General features: G+C 37.4%; 2 protein-coding genes across 4 annotated transcripts in view; one reads left to right on the top strand and one right to left on the bottom strand.

Annotated features, from left to right (window-relative positions):
• Positions 1 to 7,400, top strand: part of MTMR7 (myotubularin related protein 7) — a 35,065-nt gene extending 27,665 nt beyond the window's left edge. The window contains 4 exon segments of the mRNA XM_017744407.1: positions 878 to 1,078; positions 2,246 to 2,386; positions 4,021 to 4,147; positions 4,621 to 7,400. Coding sequence (XP_017599896.1) covers positions 878 to 1,078; positions 2,246 to 2,386; positions 4,021 to 4,147; positions 4,621 to 4,980 — 829 coding nt within the window. The 3' untranslated portion in view covers positions 4,981 to 7,400.
• On the bottom strand, positions 4,993 to 23,425 carry VPS37A (VPS37A, ESCRT-I subunit). 3 transcript variants are annotated; one of them, XM_017744409.1, is made up of 11 exons: positions 23,266 to 23,384; positions 22,183 to 22,297; positions 21,222 to 21,322; positions 20,077 to 20,293; positions 19,009 to 19,079; positions 16,744 to 16,871; positions 16,597 to 16,655; positions 16,436 to 16,504; positions 14,357 to 14,500; positions 13,529 to 13,609; positions 4,993 to 5,075 (listed from the first exon to the last, which is right to left on the bottom strand). In XM_017744409.1, the coding sequence occupies exons 1-10, from the start codon at positions 23,367 to 23,369 to the stop codon at positions 13,529 to 13,531; spliced, it is 1,089 nt and encodes a 362-aa protein (XP_017599898.1). In that variant the 5' UTR covers positions 23,370 to 23,384; the 3' UTR covers positions 4,993 to 5,075. The 3 variants fall into 3 exon arrangements, with proteins under 3 accessions (XP_017599898.1, XP_017599897.1, XP_017599899.1); XM_017744408.1 differs by lacking the exon at positions 4,993 to 5,075 and adding an exon at positions 12,618 to 13,334; XM_017744410.1 differs by lacking the exons at positions 4,993 to 5,075; positions 13,529 to 13,609; positions 14,357 to 14,500 and adding an exon at positions 14,515 to 14,888 and having other exon boundaries at positions 23,266 to 23,425.
• Positions 23,426 to 23,699: the final 274 nt, after the last annotated feature.

Below are 23,699 nucleotides of genomic sequence, written 5' to 3'. Positions count from 1 at the left end.
AGCAGGAAATACTACATTTAATATGATACTGTCAGTTATTTATGCTTATCAGTGGTAAAAGGTGTTATGAAATGCAATAACCACTGATAGCTTTGGTTTGCTGTGCAATACTGCTATATTCTCTTTGATAATAGTATCAGAATTAGAAGTTTCAATTTTAGATGTTTATGAAATTTTAATGAAATTTTTATGAAATTCCACTCTGTTGGCATGTGTACCCCACTCCCAGCAGAATAATTCATTGAAAATGCTTCTTCCTATTATGTAGACTTAAAAAACATTTTTTACTTCTATGTGTTTTGTATTTTCAAGCTCCTTTTCTTCATTGCAAGTGGTTCCAAGAGGCATTTTTATACACAGAAAGTGTTTACTTGACAGTCACAGTAGCATGTAAACATTTCCCACTTCCTAGAAATTTCACCAAGAGAGGGCAGCTTTAACCTGTTTTCTGCTGAGGTTATAATGTAGCTCTCCTGCTCACTTTTCTGGTTTGGGGAATAATCTACTATTAAGAGACTGTCTTCAGGCACACTTTTGTCATGAAGTTGTTGCAGGCATTCTTTTGCTAACCTGTATTACTGTGGTACAATTTATATTGATAGCATTAAAACATGGCTATGCAGCAGCCAGCCTTTTGTAGCTGTAAGGTAACAAGACACCCAATACAAGGGTTTTTTTGTTTGTTTGCAATTCTGCCTCCATTCTAATTCATGATTCTTGCATCATTTTTGTAAGTAAAAATATAGTAGTAGTTGAGATTTTAGAAATGAATGCCTATGATGTAACTTGCATACTAGAAGTGAGGGGTTTGTTTTCCTTAGAGCTAATTCAGTTTTCCTACAGGAATTCAGTTTTTTTTTAATGTATCTTGTTTCAGGTATGGCAATTTAGATGGAGATCCAAAGGAGATATCGCCTGTTATTGACCAGTTCATCGAATGTATTTGGCAGTTAATGGAACAGTTTCCTTGTGCTTTTGAATTCAATGAGAGATTCCTCATCCACATACAGCATCATATCTATTCTTGCCAGTTTGGGAATTTCCTGTGTAACAGCCAGAAGGAGAGACGAGAGCTGAAGTATGAAAATGTTTTCTTTAGTAGCATATTTATGCATGGGGTCTGTGGCTGGTGGTGTATTGAGGAATCAGACATTCTCCAGTCTGTATGTATGTGTTTCATAAGGCACAGGGTGCCTGTTGTCTTCTGGCAACACAGATTAATACAAAAAAAAAAGATCCTCTGCAGTGTAGCTCTGCTGGGAGCATAATCCATGGTGTGTGTGACAGGGATTAGTGAAAATTGACAAGCATTATGCCTTCAGCCATGTGGGCCTACCTTTACTGCAGCCCTGACAAAATACAAGGCAAGCTGGCTCTGTAACTAGTATAAAATGACAATAACTCTAGTTAAGTTCTCAGTTTAAGAGTTACTGCTCCTCTGTGTTTTAACCTGTCTTTGGATCTCATGTCAGGACATTCTAGTCCTGCTCTCTTAGGTAGTACTTCCTTATTGTCTTTTTGTCTGGTAGCCCTCCCTAGGACTGAGTCAGCAAACTGTCCTTCTGCTGTCTGGCCCCAAAGCAATTATGAATTAATCTACCTGCCCTGAGGCCCAAACAAAGACAGCATCATCATTCCTGGCAGCGCTTATGATCATATCTGCTTCCCGAGGCCCTGGGTCCTTGATACATGATGATATCCATTGCTTTTCTCAAGCACCCTGCTCATGTCAGCAGTAGCAATGAGAGGAAGGTGCTGGTTACTGCTGGCTGCTGCCATTTGGTCCTTTTCACTGCTTAAATGCAGAGCAGCCACCGTGCCACAGTCCATTTAAAATCAAAACCTTCACAGATCACCCACCACATCCCAAGATCTAACTGTATAAGAAATTGCAGCTCAGCGGGAGCTGAGTGCTTTTAAATGTGGGGATCCTTTTGTGCAGAGAGCAGTCTGAAAGCTCACTTTATGGAAGTGATCCTCTCCACCTCACAAAGGAACCAGTCTCTCCACCTACTTGCTCCAGCTGCTTTCACTTTATGGGAAATGGATTGGATTTTGCTTTTAGTGACCAACAAGGGAATATGAGTCTCTGTTTCTCTATGCTTGTAACTTAAGTCTAATTCTGTTAAGGAAGCCAATTGTAAACTGGGAGTACAGAGGACTAGAATGCTGCATCTAAGCTTCAGCTATCCCTGAACTGTAACAGAGGCTTTAATATATTTTTATTTAATGTATTGTTTTTCAGAATCAAAGAAAGAACGTATTCATTGTGGGCTCACTTGTGGAAAAATCGTGCCGATTACTTGAATCCTTTATACAGGTCAGACCACAGTCAAACCCAAGGGACCCTGTACCCACAGATCGCTCCATGCAACTTCTTGTACAAGTAAGTAGTGTCACTTGCTATTGGGAGTTGTAAGATGTATTAGTAGAGAACAGATGCCTTTGTATATAAGAATTTCTTGTTCTATGAGGCAGTTTATATTGAGTAAATTCAGTCTCAGATGCAGTGTGTTTGTTCCTTGTGTGCTCAGTCAGCCAACACCTCTGCACCATTCCACAAGAGTATTAGTCTGAAAAGAAGCTTAAGATTAAAGGTATATTGATAGTTGTGTGTCCTAATTTCATGGTTACTCACTTCTTCCACTGAGAACTGCCTCTTTCAGTTCTGTTCTCATCAGTTGTTTCTAAATTTATAGTTCCTTTAACTTCTTCCATTCCAAGATTTTGTGATGTTAATTTGAATCAAAATTGGTGTCAAATTTGGTGACAAATTGGTGTCAAAAATAAGGATCTTTTCAAGAAATTATATGATTTCATTGCTAAAACAAGTGTTTAGTGAAAAAATAGCAGATTTTTCCCATGTTGTTGTATCAGGTAAAACAAAGTTAAGTTTTACCCGGTATTTTTTTAAAATGTAACAAAATGTCATCACTTTAGAAATGTTACTACTGACATTCTGACTTACTTACTTGTGCCATTGGTCTTAACAAACTTCAGGAGAACTTGAATAGAAATTAATGAAAACTGTGATTTAAGTAAAGCTGATCAGTTTGTTTTCCAGTTGCAAGCAATAGCACCTGTTAAAAAGTCAATAAAAATCCTAAATTACAGAAATTGAACTCTTTCATGTCCACTATACCAGGTCACATCTACTTTAGAACAAAAAAAAAATAGTCATTAATTGTATTCTTTGGGACAGTGGGATTTATAAAAGTACTGATACAGCAGATCCTCCAATGGAGAAGTAATCCTGTTGATTTTAATTGAATTACTTGGATGCGTAAAGATTTCCAAGCATGAGTTATCAGATGATAAACGTTAAGGGGGAATGTGATTTAAATAGTATACTACTGGGAGAGGAGTAATAAGCCAATAAGCAGCATGCACGTGCTCCAAAAATATCTGTTAGCTACTTGGCCAGACAGCTGCAGCTCACAGCAGGGCTCGGCTGGTAAACCTGGCCGGTGGAACTGGCTACACACTCAGGGCCTGCCTGTGGCCATATTGCCAAGAAGGCAGGAGGAGCACTAGAATAATACAGAATTTCAAAGTTGACTTCATGGGAAGTTTAACAACAATTGAGAACTAGGAATATGAAAAACTGTCTCTATCCTGGGCTATTTTATAGGTACGATTGCTCTAAAGCCCATAGTGTAGAACAAGAAAATAATACCAAAAAAAACCCGCAAAATTTTGCATTCAGTGAACCTTTCTCAGTCATGTGATCTAAGCTACATTCACCTTTCTTTCTACTGTGAATCAGAATCAGTTTGAGCTGCCTATGTCCACAGAGTTACACCTTCAGGACAGAGCAAATGCAAACGAACCATGAATCTTGCTAAATATTGTCTGTGAACTTCTGTGTATGCACTCTAATGATGAATAAGCATGGATAGATCATTTAGGACAATACGTGTCTGGGGGGAAAAAAAAAAAGAGAAAAAAAGAGTGTGCATTTAAGTCTTGTGAGGCTACTTCACCAAATGGGAAAATTCCTGACCTGCCCATCAATTTCAGGTTCTGGAGTGGTATGTACAACCGCTTTGAAAAGGGGCTGCATCCTCGACAGTCAGTTACTGATTATCTGATGGCAGTGAAGGAAGAAACTCAGCAGCTGGAAGAAGAGCTGAAAGTCTTACAAGAGGTAAGAAACAGTTGAGCTTGATACCCCAGACTTGGTAACTGACGATAAATGAAACCCAATTCCATATGCTGTGGAGTCCCCTACACGCTACATCCTGTTCTGGAATGAGGATGTTCAGCCATCATCTTTGTTCTCAGATAAATTACTGTTAATGTTTTGCATTTAAGACACAAAAGTGGACTCCCTTCTTTAAGGATAAAATTTTACCTGTGTTGGTGCACAAGTACTACTGAAAGTAAGTTTAATCCTTCTGTAACTCAGAAGGAATTATAGTTCAGACGAATGCTGTAGTTCAGCATTGCTTTGTGATAAATTGTGCATTTCTCATACTCCATAAATGCAAATAGGCAGTTTTCAAGGGTGGGTTGAGCTCTGAAAACTTATTTAAAAAGAAAAAAATGCAAGGACATATAAGAGGATTTCTGGGCCCTAAATGTGTCCATGTCATATATATACCGTTTCCTTTATTTTAGAGATTGGCCAATCTTCAGAAATCACAGTCAGGTGATAATAAAGTCAAGAGTAAGCAACAAGACCGAAGCAAACAGACTGGACTGTATACTTCCAACAACAGCTTAGCTAACACTCCCCAAGAGTATAGCAATGATCTGAAATCATTCTCCTCCCGGAGCCCTTCACAAGGGGATGAAGAAGATTCTGCCCTGATTTTGACACAGGACAACCTGAAAAGCTCTGATCCTGACCTCTCAGCCAACAGTGATCAGGAGTCTGGTGTGGAGGACTTAAGCTGTAGGTCTCCAAGTGGGGGTGGCTGCTTGCCTAGTGAAGACAGTGGCAAGGACTCTGATGAGGCCGTATTTCTGGCGGGCTGAAATACCTTCACAGCAGCAAGGATCCAGATGAAGTTGAGTCTTACAGTCTGGAATGACATCTTGTCATCAGATTAAGAATGGAAGTGGTCTGTGGCCTAAAGAAATAATCCAAAGAAAGGGAACTGTGCAATTGTGTAAGTAAAGATCTAAGCAGAACAAGATATTATTAATTTTAAGACATAATGCTAAAAAAAGGTACTATCTGCTGTTATATTTCATTGAGCCAATGTGATTGTTTTATCAATGCTGTACATAATTATTCCTTACTTTGTACATTTCCATAATTATTTATTTGACAAGATAATAGTTCTTTTCATAAGATGTGAAATTCCAAAGTACTCTCTTACACAAGGCGGAAGATACACTAGTGCTAGCCTTACTGGTGAAGCAGTCAAAACTTATTTTTGTAGAGCTCCTTTGCCTTCAGACATATTACCTATATTCTTTGCTTTTTTCTTCACAAGAGGTTTGAACAATTATTTTGCATATTCTCCTACTAAAATCCTTTACAGCAAAGTAAAAACTAACAAACGGACACACTGCCTCAGGGAACAAATGAAGCTTTGATCCTGAAAAAAATCCATTACTAAGCAGTTGCTGCTGCTGCATCTGAATGCATCCCATTTGTACTCAATTCTCAACCAATGTTGAGTTCAGTAGTTTCTGTGACCAAAACTTCAAAGAATATAACAATACTCACACAGCCTTTTTGCTAAAACACCCCTTTGTAGCAAAAGGTACATGAGGCCGTTTACTCTTGCCTCTTTATGTTTTGTTACCAAGTTTGTTTCTGTCTTACCCTTGTTCCAAACCACCTACATAAGATATAAAGGTAAAATTTTAAAGGTGACAAAATCCCAAATTCTTCAGCCTATTTTGATTCCTACTTGAAAATGTTTGAGTGGGAGTGAGGTACAGATACAGTGGAGAGACAAGGGAATATAAAATCACTTACAGAAATCACTCATGAAAACATCACTCTGAATTTGTAAGTAAAGGAAAGCTATGTCCATAAAGGAACTGTTATAAAGAATATTTCTTCCAAATTTTGTTGTTCAGAATAAACAACCAACTGGTGTTTTTTATCCTCACACAAAATTTCCCTTTTAGTATTTGCCAACCTGAACAGAGCATGGCAATACTAATTTAAGAAAAGGACTGAAGCACCATTCATCAGAAAGTTTAATCTCATTTAAGAACTCTCGTATTTTTAAAAATAGGAGCAATAGTTTTCGTAATCAGCAGTTCAGAAGTAAACAACTGAAAAATGTTCAAAATGTGGAATGTCTTGAAACTCACTAAAAAGGTAGCCATATTAGGCTAGAACTCACTCAGGTTTGTTTTTTTGTTGTTGTTGTTGGTTTTGTTTGTTTGTTTTTTTTAATTTTAGTTAAAGCCAGCAGTTAAAAATATAATCATATGGCTGCTTTTACCTGCTTGGAGACAATGCAGCACTGAACTCTAGTAGAACAAAGCAGTAGTAATATAAGTTTACTTTGATTGCATTTCACACTACTCCTTCAAGTACAGACTTACAGGCAGAACTGTATTATATACCTCAATTTAGAATCCTTAGATTTTATTATTCAGTGTGCTTTTCTGAAATGGCTTTTCATTTTGTTCTGTGAACGTTATTAAAAGTGAACTGGTAAACTTCAGTATTATTACTATCTTCTAAAGGGAGCTGCTGTCTTTGAACAAATAATTCTTAACAGCAAAGTTTCTCTTAACATTATATTGGAAAGGCCAGATCCTCAATTTGATAACTCACTATTGCTCAATTCAAATAAATACAACTACAAATTATATTCCGTTGAGAATCTATCCTTCTGGTTTTTAATCTTTATGAATTTTTAATAAATGAAAGCCCTGATTTTAACTGCACTTTAAAAAATGTTTTGTATTTTAAACATAGCCTGCAAACTTCATGGCATTAAAGGAAACTTTGAATGGATTTTCTCAAACTAAAGAAATATGCTGCAAAGTCAGCAATGAAAACAAAACACACAAATATTCTGCCTAAAAATCAGTTTGAAAATGGGCAATGTTATTGTACATGTTTAAAATGTAAAATTGTATACGATGATACTGTGTTCTACTAGACATGTCTAGAAATAAATTCAGAAGAGCAAGATATACAGATTCAAAGCACTGTCTTTGTGTTGCTTATGCAACTCCTTGTAACTAGCTTTACACTAAAATATTAACATATTAACAGTTTCTTTATTAAGCCTTCACTTAGCAGCCCTCTGTGATGTGTCTTTCAGTCCTTGGAATTTTGCATTAACTACTACTGCTTTCATTGTACTGCATGTATTTGTGGCATTATCAGGTTAATGAGAAACACCTTCAAATAAACACTTAGGTGTTATGTAATGTTATTTCACGCCAGAGAATGAAACAGAGGTTTGCTTTCCCAATTTTTGTAATAGAGTTCTTCATTTACTCTAGATTCACTTTGTCATTGACATTAAGGGATTCTTGTATCTTCCCTACTCTGACACTTGAATCCAGTAGTTTCAGTTGTAGAATAATCTACAACTGGTAACTAAGAAAATGGAGAATCTTGTCAATTGTGTTAATTATACGGGACAATGTTATACCCCTGTATTTCTTTCTTTTTAGGCAATGCAAAAAAAAAGATGAAAAGACTTCACTATTAACTACATTGGTTTCTTGTAGCCTTGCTGCAAATCTTTGCAAATTTGGCCCACTGCAATAAGCCCACTGTAATTTGAAACAGGACACAGATGAATGTAACTGAATTGCTGGAAAGGCTGCTCTTTAGTATGAAAATGTGCGCCTAAGGGACACTGAAGGCGATGGGATCAAACAGCTGAAGTCTTCTTTATAGAAGATCACCATCTGAAGCAGAGAAGGAAAACTATTTGCCAGCTGCTTTTATTGGTAACTCTAGACAAGACACAAATGTGATAAACTGGTAATGGATTCTAAAAAGCTAAGAAATAAAATTAAGTAGTTGGAGGGCACAACAACATGGTATCATTAAAAAATAAAAAGAGAAAAACAAAAAGTAAAAGGAAGAAGGCAGGGAAGGAAAGCTCTTTGTAAAATCAGCAAGTAAGGTAGGGAACCATGTTCTTTGAAGACAGAGGCAAGCCAGGGCACAGGTTAACAGCAGGAAAGATGTTTAATGACACAAACCAGTAACAATTAAACCCCAGCAACAAAGCGGGGATAGCCTTTGCAATGAAGATAAGAGTGTCATCACTGTTGACCAGCTAACTTGATGCTTTTATATGGACACTGCCCTGATCTGCACACAAGAGTTCTCAAGTAGATCACAAACAGAGCCAAGGCCAGGGGCTGCTTCTGGGTGCAGGCTGAAGGCTGAGTGCAGCTTTTAAGTCAGCTGGTCACCCTTACACTCTGTAACAGTGCAGAGACAAGTCATCATCACAGTGACTGAAAAATCCTCCGAGGACAGGTAGGTCACTGACAATTCATTTGGGAAGGGAGGAACATGTGCTGGGTGAGTTTATGGTCATAAGGTCAACTTTTGGCAGTACTAAGACACATGAAAAATATGCCGAAGATCTAAAGCCAAGTGTACTGCAGACCCTGAATTCAGAGAGGTGCCAGACTGCAGTGATAAGAAGATAAAATAAACATTTAAATTTACTTATATTATTCAAATTGCCAGTAAAGCACCTGAAACCAGCAAATCAAATCATGTTAAGTCTTAAAATAAAATGTACTCATTTTTAAACATAAATCATTCTGTAAAGAAGCTAAAGAAACCTTATAGGTCCACCAGAATCATGACTGAATTCAGGCAAGGAACTAAGTCTGTTGCTAAGGTTATTCAGATGAATTTATTCCCTTTCGGAAGACTAAAGAACACAGTTCTTTATGTTGAGGTATTCCCTTATTATTTAAATATAGGCTCTCTTCATAGCTTATTACTGCATAGAAGTGTCATGTCTACAAGATATCTGACTAAAACAAGGCATTTACGTAAGCCAGAGATGCAATACAGGTTTTTAAAGCCCATTCTAGTGAAGGCAGATCCAAGAATTACTGCTGTTGAAATGGTTAAACAGGAAAGCAAACCACTGCACATGAACATAAAGTTTGTCCTTGAGTATTGTACTGCATCCACTTCCAACACAATTCTGTATCCACTCAAAAAGTCCTGCAGTACCCAACTGTAAGTTAGACAACTACAAGATATATTAAAATCCGAAACCCTTTATTTGTAGGTTTAAGACATTACAGTACTTACTGTTCAGAATAATTAAGGCTGTGATAGCTGACTTTGTTGACAGAGTTCTGAGTTTTACCTGAAGGTCTCTTAAATCTCTATTTTATAAAGATTTATCCTAGTCTTTGAAAGAAGTAGTTAGAACTTGGACAAGTATAAAACTGTAAGATTTCTAACTTCCACATTTGGTCCAGGTCCTAAGTGGCAAAGCTGCCAGAATATGTCAAGAGCAAACAACAGAATTATAGAACATACTGCTTAGAACTGACTTTATCATAGTCTCTTGTCTGCGGTGGTGGCTGGCATAGTGCCTCCTCAGCAAGTTCACTGATGACACAAAGCTGGAAGGAGCAGCCAACATCCCAGAGTGCTGTGCAGCCCTTCAGAAGGATCTCAACAGACTGGAGGGATGGGCAGAGAATATTCTGAAATTCAACAAAGGCAAATGCAGGGTCCTGCACCTGGGGAAGAATAGTTCTGGGTTCATCAGTACGAGGAAGACATGGAACTCCTGGAGTGGGTCCAGCAGAGGGCAACAAAGATGAGTGGAACACCTCACTTAATGAGAATAGGCTGAGGGAGCTGGGACTGTTTAGTCTGGCAAAGACTGAGAGGGGACCCCATCAATGTCTATAAGTATCTGAAGAAAGGGTGTCAAGAGGTTGGAGCCAGGATTTTCTTGGTGGTGCTGAACAATACCACAAGAGGCAAATGGCAGAGACTGACACCCAGGAAGTTCCACCTGAATATGAGGAAGTTCTTTACTGCGTGGGTGACTGAGCACTGGAACAGATTGCCCAGAGAGGTTGTGGAGTCTCCCTCACTGGAGATATTCAAGAACCATCTGGACACAATCCTGTGCCCTGTGCTCTAGGATGACCCTGCTTGAGCAGGGAGGTTGGACTGAATGACCTAGTGTAGACCCTTCCAACGTGGCTAGATTCTGTGATCTAGCAGTAAGATCAGGTATTAAAATTAGGCAAACCCCAGACTCAATTAGCAGTTACAACACAGAAAGTACACTCCCCCTCAAACTACTGCAACATCAGAGATGAGCCATCTCCTAACTCTTGTATTTCTTGTTCACTGAGTTGACTTTCCCATTGGGAGAACACCTGAGCATGACATTGTGCAAGGCTCCCAAGAAACAAGTCATTGTACATAGCCTGTTATTCCAGATTGCTTAAAAGTTCACTTGACATATTTCAAAAACCTTTAAAATATGCATCTAACAGCAGCTGCCATTCTCTTACACTTTATGGGGGGAATTGCTTAAAGCTGGATTTACACCTACACTCCGTGTTTTGGCCAAATAAGGTAAAGAATATGCTTAACAGTGAGCTTACCAGCATGCTAGAAGCAAAAAACCCTAACTTTGACAGTGTTACCAGTGTTCTACCTAGGCTTCTGGTGAAAGTAGACCATGAAAGGCACAACCAGTGTAGGACTAAAAGAAAAGAGAAACAAAACAACAAAAAAATCCCCTCGAAAACTACCCCAACCAGCAGCAGGTTGGCCCTTAAAGACCAGAAACAGGCTGGACATTCTTGGATGTGACAGGATTCCTGCAGCTAATCCAGTATACATCATCATTGAATACAGAGACTTCTGTGCTTCTTTTCTAGAGGATGGGTTTGTGACTGCAGTGGCTAAAAATAAGGGAAAAAATCCAAAGAATAGGAACAATGGTATCAGAGAACAGAAAGGGAGAGAACTTAACTTTCAAATCCCTGAACAACAAACACTGAACTTATATTGAACACTGACATTTTCTTGTAGATTCTACTCCATTACCACCAGAAGGACTCCATGGAGAAGTTCCCAATTTAGAAATTTGCTCATAAAAGTAAGAGGAAAGCTGACATAAGAGGAAAAGCTGAAGTGTCCAGAACTTGTACTAGTAAATCCCCTGAAGGTGACCTGGCTAAAGAGTTCAGTGACAGTAGAGCACCATAATACCTGGCAGATGAGAACAGAAGCCTGTCCTTCCATGCTGTTATAAAATGTATAAAGAAGATACTAGCCCAATATAGCAAGAACACCAGATGTCTGGTCATCCATTCCTTTCTCTGTTCACAAGGAAGAAACAACAACAGCTCCATACAGAATTGTCTTTAGTCCTGAGTCTTTAGATCCTCAGAAAGAGATCAGAAACAACAACTCAGCACAAAAATAGACGGGATTTTGCCAAGAAGATAACAGTGGTAACGTACATCTAACTCTTCTCCACAGCTGCAGAAATCACACTACTCATAAACCCAAGTTCAGAATCACTTGAATCCTACATAATCTAAGGCTTTAGTTAGCACATCAGCAGAAGTGCTATGTCAAAATACAAACAGCACATTTTTTGGAATAAGGTCCTCTAAAATTATTGCTTAACCATTCCACTTATAAAGTGTTGGTTTTTTTTCAGACACCTAAGTGTCTTTGATTTGGACCACAGATCTATTTTCTTGGGATATCTAATCTCAGAATTTGGATCAGCTTTAAAATAAGTCCTATAAAATACCAGTGAATAGTTTACTCACCCTGAAAAGCAACATCTTAGGACAACCACACAACTGTAACGAATGGCAGGGCTGAGACTGAAGACCCACTAACCTGTGGAACAGACTTCTTGCACTTACGTGATTTTCCTTACTCACTTTTCTCCATTCAGAAGAAATACCACATTTTGCTGGAAGAGTATCAAGTTTAGGACTGAAGATCAGTGACATGGAAAAGTACATGTTTGGACTGTGCTTGTGCTGTAGTTTGAGACTTGAACCTGCCATGTTCTGTGATCCTATCTAGGTAACATAGAGGTAGAGTCTCGGCTAAGAGGTTTATCTCCAGACTGCTTCCTGACAAGAAAGAAGCAGGATTTCTGATACATTACTTAATCAGCACCTAATCCTATTTAACTCTCCCAACAGTACAATTCCTTCTACTCCTCCTCCTTTGTTCTTTACTGTCTCCATGAAAACTAATGCATTGAGAAGGTTAAGAAAAAGAATGTGTCTTCTTGCAATAGCAAGAGAGAAAATACATGCATGTATTTAGGGGCTGTATTTTTCTCCTACAGAATATTGCTTTTGGTCCTATCCATTTTCACCAGATATACCCCCATCCTAAGACTGTCATCTTACCATAGGCAAGATTCATTGATTACAGTGCAGAATTAAGTCTCACTTTCAAATTCGATCACTTGCCTTACCATATGACACTATGCAACTCCAACCAAATTAGTTTCTTTGTTTCTTAAAATTAGGAAAAAATAATTGCTATTTTCCAAAGAACTTCAGAACTAGTCTTTGTAAAGTACTTCTGAGTTCCTTGCATGATGAACTATTTATATTGCATAGAACAGAAACAGGAAAGTGACCTGATTATTATTCCTTTATGAACAACAAAAAAAAAAAAGAAATTGTTAGATGAAAATTGTGTTTAATTAGTGGTAGGTACCAAGCCACTCTTGCAAATCAGTGCATCAGTGCTACTAAGCAACATACCAAATCTACGCACAGATCATTTATTCTGATTCCAATATAATTTTTTCCAACACATCCTTTGCTTAATCCCCAATCTACTTATCCAAAACACAATACAAGCTACACTTAGTTTTCTGTTATTACTTAGAAGTAAAAAAAACTTGTTCTTTAATTTGGCTTCAAGAAAAAACAGGTTGTGAATCCACTGACAATCTCCATTAAGAACTTTTTTAGTTTCCAAAGTCCTATCAACACTTAAAGTTTTCCACAGATTAAGCCAAATCTATGGTTAAAGTTCAAAATACAAAAGATATGAATTATGTTTTTATAAAAATGTAAAAAGCTAGTCAAAATTACATGTTTAGATATTTAATCTCTGAATAATGGAGTATAGCAGCAGGGAACTTAAATATTGTAACTATGAACAATAAATACAAGAAATTAATGCAAAGATTGCAATAGAAGGATTCTTGAGTACAATGAGAATATAAAGAGACATTCTAATTTGTACAAAAACCATCCCAACTCTGTATACAATCTCTTCTATAAATACAACCAGGTAAGATGAAATGCTTATTTGCAAATAATAGTTATTAAAAAGTGTGCTTTATTGGGTTTTTCATTCGTTCTCTTGGCAGGTGTAGTTTGCAGGAAATCTGTAAAGACAAATTTCCATAATTAGATATCTTAGTTTCTCCAGAAGTTATGTTTTAAATACAAGTAACAACAGATGCAGGACATACTTGATTTCCACAGAAAGTGTTATTAGAACACTAAGCACTGTAACAAATCCATTTGCCGTTACCAAGTGTGTAACAATAAGGTAAATTGTTTAAAAAATGAAGTGTACCTATAGCGGAGCATGAAATTGGCTGTGCATTGCTATTGCCTGTTGAAGTTTTTCCTCTTTGGCTCGTCTGCAGTGGCAGAGCTATGAAACAAAACACACAAGACTGAATTCTAAATGCAATTTTTTATAATGCATACAGCAGTTTCTCCTTAATGATTTAGCTACTTTACAGGCTATTTAAAAAAAGAAAACCCGCCTGACCTACCTCCCTTCCAAGCTTCGGGCTGAAAAACAGTCTATATTGATAACATTATTCCATCCAAAAGTGCTTACAAGAGGATTGTTTCCAATGTAATAAAATGCATTTATTGGACATCTTTAAAGAAAGGCAGACTACTCGGCAAGTTTTGTCACAGCATGAGCAAGAATGGTGGGTTTTGAACCTCAGTTACTTATTTGATGATAGCCATCAACAGAATTTGTTTAAGAAGTTTCATAAATAAAACATTGTTTTAATGTAGGAAGGTTGTTTAATGCAACATGTCAGTTTATGTCAACATTCCAAATTTGAAATTTAGCATGTGGCTATCTTCCCCTGTATCTATCCAAGATATAGAAGAAACTGGCACAAAAATATCTGCAACAACACATGAATAAGGTCTAACACAGGAGACCTTTGCACTCCTGTCTTAAAAATATGTGCCTTTAGCATACAGATTATAGTCTAAATAGACTGAAGCCATTTAAGGATATTTTTTCCTTCTGTCAAAGCTCACTAAAGCACTGTTCTGAATTACAGGACTGCTCAAACTCTTGAAAAAAAAGGCCTAAACTTATTCCCTGTGTGTTGTACATGTCTTGGATTAGAACTATCTGTATATTACATACCGTTCTCTTTTCCATGAAACTACTAAGAAAGTCATCTATCTCTGTTTTGCCTTCCAAGAAGTCTTCTGCAATAGTGTCAGACTCCTCTTCAGCTTCATGAGCAGCTACTTTAAGTCTGGCCTGCAGAGCACTTGGACTGCAACTCTAAGAAAATAAGAAGTCCAACGTAATATTAATCTGTCCATTAAAACTTACATTTCCAAGAAGATAAATGACTATATAAATATGGAACGTGTGTATAGAGCACTATTTACTACGTAAAAGCCTAAGTAACCAGATGAAGCTCCATCTCCAAGAAACAGCATAGCTTGTTAAACTAGAAAAGCTTCAGTGTGAGAAAAGTGTTGCTAGTTTAGGTCTTGATACACAGTCATTCACACAAATGAATAAAGTTTTTCAACTTTTACCCTACACTGTAGAAAGCATCCAGCCTGGAAATCTGACAAGTTCTCAAGTGCATGATTTCTGAGTAGAACTAACATTTCAAGTGTCTTCAATAAATAGGATCTACTTTTGAAAATCAGTTGTGAACCTGAAAAGTATAAAAAGGTAAAAAAGCACTTACTGTTCAGCTTTTAAATACCCTTGAAATGATTGTGGAGAAGAAGACAGGAAAGCAAAAAGCACCTACTGAAGAAGTAGATGGGCTGCTAATCTAAACCAGTATACTAATTTTTCTGTTCTTATGAACCTCAAACCTTCCTTCTGTTTATTGCATACAATGTCATTATTTTTTCTCTAATATGTCTGGGCAGTTAATCAGGACATGATTCACATCCAGTAGGAGTCTGTACAGAGCCAGAACTGCAAAATTAAGGTACTTATAGATTTTAGATGCTTGGCCTAACCTTCATCTACTCTATGAAAAATATTTTACTTATGTACTGTAAAATGTAATCAGAACGTAATCAAAAATTTCCTGTTAAATTAATCTTGTCCAAAATATGGAGAGTTTGCTCTAATAAAAGATGACTAAAATTCACTCACGGTACAAGTAAAAATACTGGAAAATTGAAGGAAAGAGAGCAGGAGATACCACATAGTGCACAGCAAACATCAATACATGAAGCTATAGCATATATGGGAAAAAAAGCAGAAAAATTCAGCCGCTACTCCTCAACTCTCAGCCTCCTATCCATCATTAAATTGAATCAGCAAATCTAACTTAGAAAAAAGAATACAGCAGTGGGATATTATGTCCTGTTCTTATGTGGTTTCTTCCAAAAATAGAAGGTTTATCAATGTCAACTACCTCTGCCCACTTTAAAGTCAAAGGAGGCATTAGGAGTCCGACTGTTCTGATTTTCAAGTGAGGAAACCTCTAATACATGTAGATCATCTATGAAATCATTTGGTTTGCTGTCATGCAACTTTTTGGGGGTTTTTTTTGTTATTTTGTGGGCATTCTGAAATTCAGGTACTATGCATGCTAATTTAATGGACTGTTGCATTCTCAGGTGATGAGTCTTGCAAATTATGAAGATTTTAGTGCAGAAAGTGGTTTATTATAAGTTACATCTTCTAATAAATACCCTGGTAAACATACCAAGAAATTATTCTCCCCTAATACTTTCTGAAGTAATAGCTTTACCCTATTTGTGCTGTAGAATGTGCAAGGTTTGACAGCACATACAACATATTGCCCGAAGTAAGCATGCCCAGTGAAGTGCAGAATTTATGTTTCTGAAGTTATTGAGCACTTTCATCTGGTACAGTTTTACAAGCTCATTATGTTAAATGAGTAGCATTAATTGAACAAGTCTTCTTTAAAAATTATTCTATTCTTAAAACTGGTTTGGACCGGATTGTACTAAACAACTCTAGATGAACATCACTCTTTTCTTCCAACTTTGCTTCTATTGTAGCAGTAAAAAAAACAACAACCCAGCCAAAAAAATCCATTGTTTTGCTTTCAACTTTTTGGTACATCATCCCATTTTTTTCATACTGCATGAAATACTTAAATCTACTTCATATTAAATCAGTTTAACCAAAAGAATATTCTTAATGGTTAAAGATGCAAATCAAAAGTTCAGATTTACCGAAATATTCTTAAAGGTTGACATATAGGAATTATACCTCACTAAGTTCATGCTGTCTTTGCATCTTTTTTTCAAAGGCTGCTTTCATTTGCGTGAGTTGCTCATACTGGAAGGAAGAAGAAAAAGAACACTGTCACCTTGAAAAAACCCTAGATATTACCACTAATATATCTCAAGATGACTTTATTGTTCACTTACTTTATCCAACACCATCTGTCTTTTTGCCTCAAGACTAGGCTCCAGCAACAAGTTTTTTTCTGGAAAATAAAATCACCATTACTACTTTTTTTTAAAGGATTTAGTTCACAGAACACAGTCACACATGTTAACATTTTGACAGCTTACTTGCCAACTCTTCAATGCTTTTCACTAACTCATCTCTATCAGTAATGACTTGCTTCAGTTGTGGAAGAGTCACAAACTGTTCCAGTAACACCTCCTCTTGTTCATTCATACTGGTCAGCTGTGATATACTGTATTCAAACAGAAAGAAAGTAGATTTAAATCTAACAGAAAACCACATGTAAAATAATTAATTTCTACCAAAGTTTAAGGGGTTTTTTTTTGACTTTACGAATACGACACTTGACCACAACTTACTTCTCCCATTTCTCCTGGACTGTGGGCTCTACTATGCGCAGCAGCGAATTTAAAAAGCAGCATGTTAGAAAGTATCTCCCATTTCAAGCCTTACTTCCCATAATGCTACTATAGTGGGTTGACTGTGTCCAGCTGCCAGATGCCCACCCAGCTGCTCTCCCAGTCCTCCTCCTCAACAGGCTATGGAGGAAAATTTCAGGGGTTGAGATAAAAACAGTGAGGCCACTTACCAATTACAATCACACACAAAACACACTTGGAAAAATTTAACTGAATTTATTGTCAATTACAGTAAGAGTTGGATGGTGAGCAAGAAAGGCAAAAACTACAACCCTTTGCTCCGTTTTTCCTCAGGCTCAAGTTCATTCCTTCATTCCCAACACTACCTCCCCCTGCCTCCTGCTCCTTGGGGCAAGGGGGAATTGCAGGTCTAGCAGTCAGTCCCTAACAGTTCATCTCTGCTTCTCCTTCCTTCTCACACTTTACCCCTGCTCCACAGATTGCAATCAGTTCCGGGCAGGAGAGACTACTCCAGTCTGGGTAATACCTGGCTGCAGTTTCCTTCAGGATGTATCTGCCTGCTCCAGTATGGGGTCTTTCCTGGACTGCAGTGTGGATAACTGCTCCAGCAACATCAGCAACATCGTCTCATGGCTACAGGGTACATTTTTAAAATACCTGTTCTACTGTGGTCTTTTCCAAAACTTCTGTGGGCTGCAGAAAAGTAACTGCTCCGGCACTTGGAGCACCTCCTTCTCCCCCTTCTTCTCTGACCTTGGTATTTGCAGACTATCACGCTTTTCCATTCCTCCCCTCAATCCTCACTGCCTCTGCTCTTTCTAAGACGTTTTCAGAGGCAGTACCTGCTTCACTAACAGACAGCTACCCTGCAGTGTGTTTGCTGCCAAACCAGCTGTGCCTGGCACAGGGGCAGCTCCCGACGCTTTCTCACAAAGGCCACTCAAAAAGCCCCCCAGCTACCAAAACCTCACCACGTATACGAACAGAACTATTCAGAACAGCTTCAATGTCATTGTCATTCAACTCAGCTACCAACAGAAGAATTACGGCATTTCAATCCAGTCTTCATGAAAGGACCAGGCCTGATTAAAATGTTTTGTTTGAACAAACAAATTACACTTCCCTGCAAAAATCTTAACTTGCTGTTATGTAATAAGGATGCTGCTAGAACTTACAGCTCAGTCCAGCTAAACTAAACAGGCTCTTTGGAAGGTGTCAAAAGAAAAGAAAAAAACCACCCCAGTTGAGAGGACAGAGTTTTCAATTGCTTAACTATGACACCACCAGAAAGATGTGAGATCTGAAGGAGTTAATAGTGAATTGTAACCTATTCTACCCCACATAACTGACCTAGGAAGCTGTCTCATTAGATCCGAGCAAGCTGCTGGGAATAATAACTAATACAGTTTGTTTGAATAATGACAAGGTGATGAAAGTATTTGTGTAGTATGTGTAAAAAGTATTTACATGTAGCAGTGATTTGCACTGGCACAGCTGGCACACTTACCACCTGGATTTGTCTCACCCAGGCCCCCCTGAACATGCTGAGCTGCCCACAAAACAGTTCACCGTTTACCTTGCACTACGGTCCTTTGGAGTTTAAGAGAATGTACTTTGTGAACCAGCCTCAAGCTGTCCTATTTTCTCCTTCAAAAGTTAAGCTCATTGAATTACTAGAAACTACGCCCCTGGCAAGGCCTCAGAAAACAGCAAAACACCGATAGCTAGAAAACAAAAAAATAAATACTCTTTTTCCTGGTGTTGAATCAAGTACTGTTCCAGCCAACAAAACCCTAAAGCAGCACATTTGTATACAAGGCTGGATTATTTTCTGGCTCCAATATTTTGGTATATGGTAGTTCTCCTATTCATCATTTCTACAAAACCCTTTCAGTGATGTGTACAGACTTCTGACAAAAATCAGATACAGACCAGCAATAATTGCCTTTTAGTAACTATGTAAAGTTCAGCTACCTTCTGAAAATTTACCTTAGTTCTGAGAGCTCTGGAAAGGTATCAGGGACATCAGGCATCTTGTATGTAAATCCGTTCTGGCCAACCTGAATCAAAGTTTAGAAATGCTTAGTAAGCTTTTGAAGAGCAATTTCTTTATATTTAACCCGATTAATCAAAAACTGAAGATGAATATTTGCCAGCAACAAGAAAAGCAGGAAAAGCAGTAAGAAGCAGTAGCACTTGTTTCTGAACAGAAGACAACTCAACCAATGCAACAAAATGCTTGAAGATGTTTGGGGTGGCATGTCGTAAAACACGAGTCAGTTTTGGAGGAAAATAATTCTGTTTTGCCATGTCCTTCATTTGAAAACGGCTGGATGACTGAGGAAATACACAGGAATCGTAAAACTCAAGGAAGTGAGAACACAGAAGGAGATTGACATTTTGATCTCTTTCATGTGGTTTTTAAAGCTATAATCCCTCAAAAAAGAAATGTTTTAGACAAGGAAAAAACAGTTGTCTCCATAGAATGTAGAAAACTTAAACTCTACAAAGCCAGAAAAGTGCCTTCCAAGCCTAAGAAAACTTGTTTCTATAAACATGATTTGATTAAAGACTAAACATTTAGATACAAAGTTTTATTAAAAATAGAATTCCTTCCAGAGTTCATCAGCAATAGGGAGCTTGAATATAAACATGCAAGATAAAACTCTACATATAAAGGCTTGAGATTGCACATTGCCCTCACCTAATAGGCTCTGAGCAGGAAAGAGAGAAAAAAACATTTTCTGTGGTTGGAGATACAGCTACAGCTGCACTACAAGGGAGTGCAGCTCCAAGACAAAACCCCCTAAGAATCAAAGATCTTTAGCATAACACTAGTTTCATTGAAACTCAGACAAACTTGTTGCTCTTGACTTCAAGTTCTAAAAAACTTTTCATCAAAGCCAAAATGACAGTTTTGTTTTCCTAGCACTAGCAAAACAATGAAGTGCAGTCACTCAGGTGCTTCCTTGAGTTTTACAGCAATGCCCTATGCGTCCTCAAGGGAACTTATACCCAGTGTCTGACAGCTTAAGCAGCAAAACTCAGCACACAGACCTGAAGCACCGCTTCTGCTGTCGGAACAGGCAGTGGCAGATCAGCAATCAAGCCATAGGAGGGAGCAGCAGGCTTGTCTGTAGTGTAGCTTGAAGAAACTGCTTCAGAAACGGGCATGGCTGTCATTGTTCTGTTTGTTTCTTGAGGTGGATATGGAGGGAGAAATGGAAACCCCTGAGGAGCAAAAGGAGGCATTCCAGCTGGTTTGTTGAAAAGGCTGAAAATAAACAAAACCACAACCATGAGCAACCAACTGCTTAAAGCACGTTTCTTATCATTTGAGTTATAATTACCAGACCCCATATAGGACGTAAGAATGAATCTTCAAATGACCATAAACTAACTTTGTATTTTCTGTTCTCATTTACTTCCAACATAGTCTTTTTGTCTTATACTGCAATATAGTATAGAACTCCATTAATCCACACTCTTGTAGAGCAGCCAAATACACACTTACACTCTTAATTATGAGAAAACTACTTCTCAAAAATTTATGAGAGCATAATTTTAAATTGCTTCCATCCTAAAGTTGTGAGAAAAGCATCTATGTCATACATTAGTTCTTATTTATGGTATAGCATTTAACAGCTTGGGCAACACACATGTAATTATTTCTAAATAACATGAATGATTCTTTTAAAATTCACAACCGCAGCTGCATCTAAACTGTGTATCACTGTAAACCATGAGAACTACCATTGTACTGATGCAGTTCGAACACCTCAGTTCACTTTTGTGTACTTAATACAATTCTTTAAATCACACAATTTCTGCTGCATATGGTGCAACAGAAACTGCCCTAAGCCTGGGAGATTATGAACACAATATGAAAAACCACAACTGCTCAGATCATGAGGTACGGCAAATTCCAGATTTCATATGAAAATGTAAAAGTTTCTTTTTCAAGAAAACAGATATAAAGTTACATCAGGCATGTTGATACAGTAAGTCCGATGAAATCTAGTGTCCCTTCTCAAAACAATCAGGTCATCAAGCATGCACATGAAATTTTGCAAGGACAGGGAATCTAATTCTTCCAATATATCCATTACATTACTCCTGTCCCTGCGCTCCTTATAATTGGTTTAGTCTCTTAAAAAAATTAATAGACATAGTTCCGTTTATTATGTTTATAGATAACTTACTATGGAAATGATGTTGAGCTAGGAGCTAGAACTGGAGGATTCTTCCAAAACTCATCCAGTAAACTTTGAATAATTTTTCCAAGATCTGAATGCATTGTAAACTGGTAAAAACACAAAACAAAACCCAATGAAGAAGAAAAATTATGTCTGGAATCCAAGAGTTCCAAAATGTGCTGAACTTCATTGTTTATTATACCCATGTGACAGTGCTGGAAAGCTATTTCAGACATACCAGTTAATGCAAATTGTGTATATATAGGCTCCAAATAAAGTGATAAAGCCACCAGAATTGAACAGAAACTAAAAGTCTTTTGTATGTTCCATTATCAGTGGAGAATCAATGAAGTACCACGTTTCTATTGAACAACCAAAAAACCCCACTTTAGTTACCAAGTTACATTTGTGAAAATAACAGAAGAGGAAAAAAAATAAAAATATCTGAAGACAAAGGCATTAACTGCATTCTGACAGAGTCAGAACCTCAATTCACTCCAAAAAACTAGCACATTCTTGTTGACAAGAAGAACAGCATATTAAAATCCTGAATATTTGAGCTAAAACCTTGATGCCATTCTAATAGGATTAGGCCAGAAAGAACTACGTTACAAAACCATCTTAAAGCATCCCTCTCCTTTATTTGGAATAGACTGGAAAGTAGTTGGAGGAACTGTGCAATTAATAATAACAACAAAAAAAAAGTGTTAGTAACTTTCTAAGCCTTCATAACTTAAAACAGTTTTAGATATATGGAATACTCAAGTCAGTAATGATATCAGTAAGAATAACTAGGAGTATACTGAACACTTCTGAATTTCTGTTTTCAGGCCCCCTAAATACAGTTTGAAAGAGATTAGGATCTATACTAATCTTTTTTACCAGGAGGATTAACAATAATCTAGTGTGACATTTATTAAAATTGCTATTAACAGTAGATCTGTGTGAAGCTACAAATTATACATACATTACTTATTAATGGACCGGTCACATATACTCCCTGCTTGTCCATTAAATGATGTCTCACAGGTGGGAAAACACTGATGACTGGCTTTTCCTGAGGAAATTGAGGTGGAAGCAAACTGCAAATACAAGAATAATTATTACTACCGTGACATCCCGTGATAAAGTTTGCATAAGAAGGCTTCTTATGAAAAGAAAAAGTACTTTAATTACATAAACTTTCCTATGAGAACAGTTATGGAGAAGTTTACAATGAATGAAGCACACAAAAGCATTATTCAGTTACAAAATTAGAAGTCCAACAGACTGGAATACCAGACTTCCACAAAACTGAAGAGAGCATTTACTGGGCAAAATTGCAGTATAATAAAGGAGCAATTATCACAGAATATTCTGCGTTGAAAGGGACCCACAAGGATCACTGAGTCCAGCTCTTAAGTGCATGGCCCATACAGGCACCATGCACTTAAGAGCACCATGCTCTGACCGACTGAGGTACAACAAAGAAGCTGCAGCATAACAAGAACGTTTTTGACTACAAATGTTATTACTACAAATACAGTGCAGCATAACCTGTAAGAATATCAGGCCAACTCAGCAGGCCAAAGTAATAAAAGACTTGCAAACAGAATACTATCAATATTTGCCAGACCAAAAGCATCCCCCCAAAGGAAATTCACAGGAAATATTCCAATAAATCACTTAAGTTATAATCCAGAAGCTTCACCAGGGTAAGAGTCTGGAGTTACAGCAGACCAGTAAGTTACCAATCCAGTTTATTTTCAGTGGTAGGGAATCAAAGTTATCAGAAACCCTCAAGCATTTTACCCTAGCTACCTTCAACTGAAATCACACAGCTATCTTAGGAACTGAGCACAGCAAAACATGATTTTGCTCTCAGGTGAACATCTGTATCTTGTACAGAACCGGTTTCACTCAGATCACTATAACCACTAATACAAATCCAGGTTATGGTTCCTGAAATTAATTATGTGCTGGAAGCCATTTATATTCTATTACTGCTTTTTTTTCTTTTAGAACAATTTCAATTTTCGAGATGTGCATAGACACAGCTCACTCTACTTACATGTTAATATTAATTGTCAAGTTGTTTACAGTGAATGGCAGTCGATATTCCACATCTTTCTGGATTTCTGCAATGCTGTCAAAGAAGAAATTGTTAGCATCCATTTCATGGTCAACATAACAGCTAAAAGTCTAAAAGAAACAAGCATGACCTCAGACATTTGTACACAGTTAGGTTTTGAAAAGCCCTGTAAGAACAAAATTGAAAATGCTGGAATAAGTTAACAGTCTTCAGCATTCTATATTGAATATTAAGATTAAAGCAAAAAAATACTAGATTTAACTTTTAAACCTCATACATGGTCACAAGCAAAGGAACTATAGTAGGAGAAATCACACTACTCACTCTTCTGACAACAATCTCCATCTTTCATCTTTCTCCCCTTACTGGCTTAATTTAAGACAACACATCAGTGCTTTTAATATTTTTAATTT

This window comes from Corvus brachyrhynchos, unplaced genomic scaffold (assembly GCF_000691975.1).
Source record: "Corvus brachyrhynchos isolate BGI_N302 unplaced genomic scaffold, ASM69197v1 scaffold17, whole genome shotgun sequence".
Classification (NCBI taxonomy): Eukaryota; Metazoa; Chordata; class Aves; order Passeriformes; family Corvidae; genus Corvus; species Corvus brachyrhynchos.
This window is presented reverse-complemented; position numbering and strand designations above follow the sequence as displayed.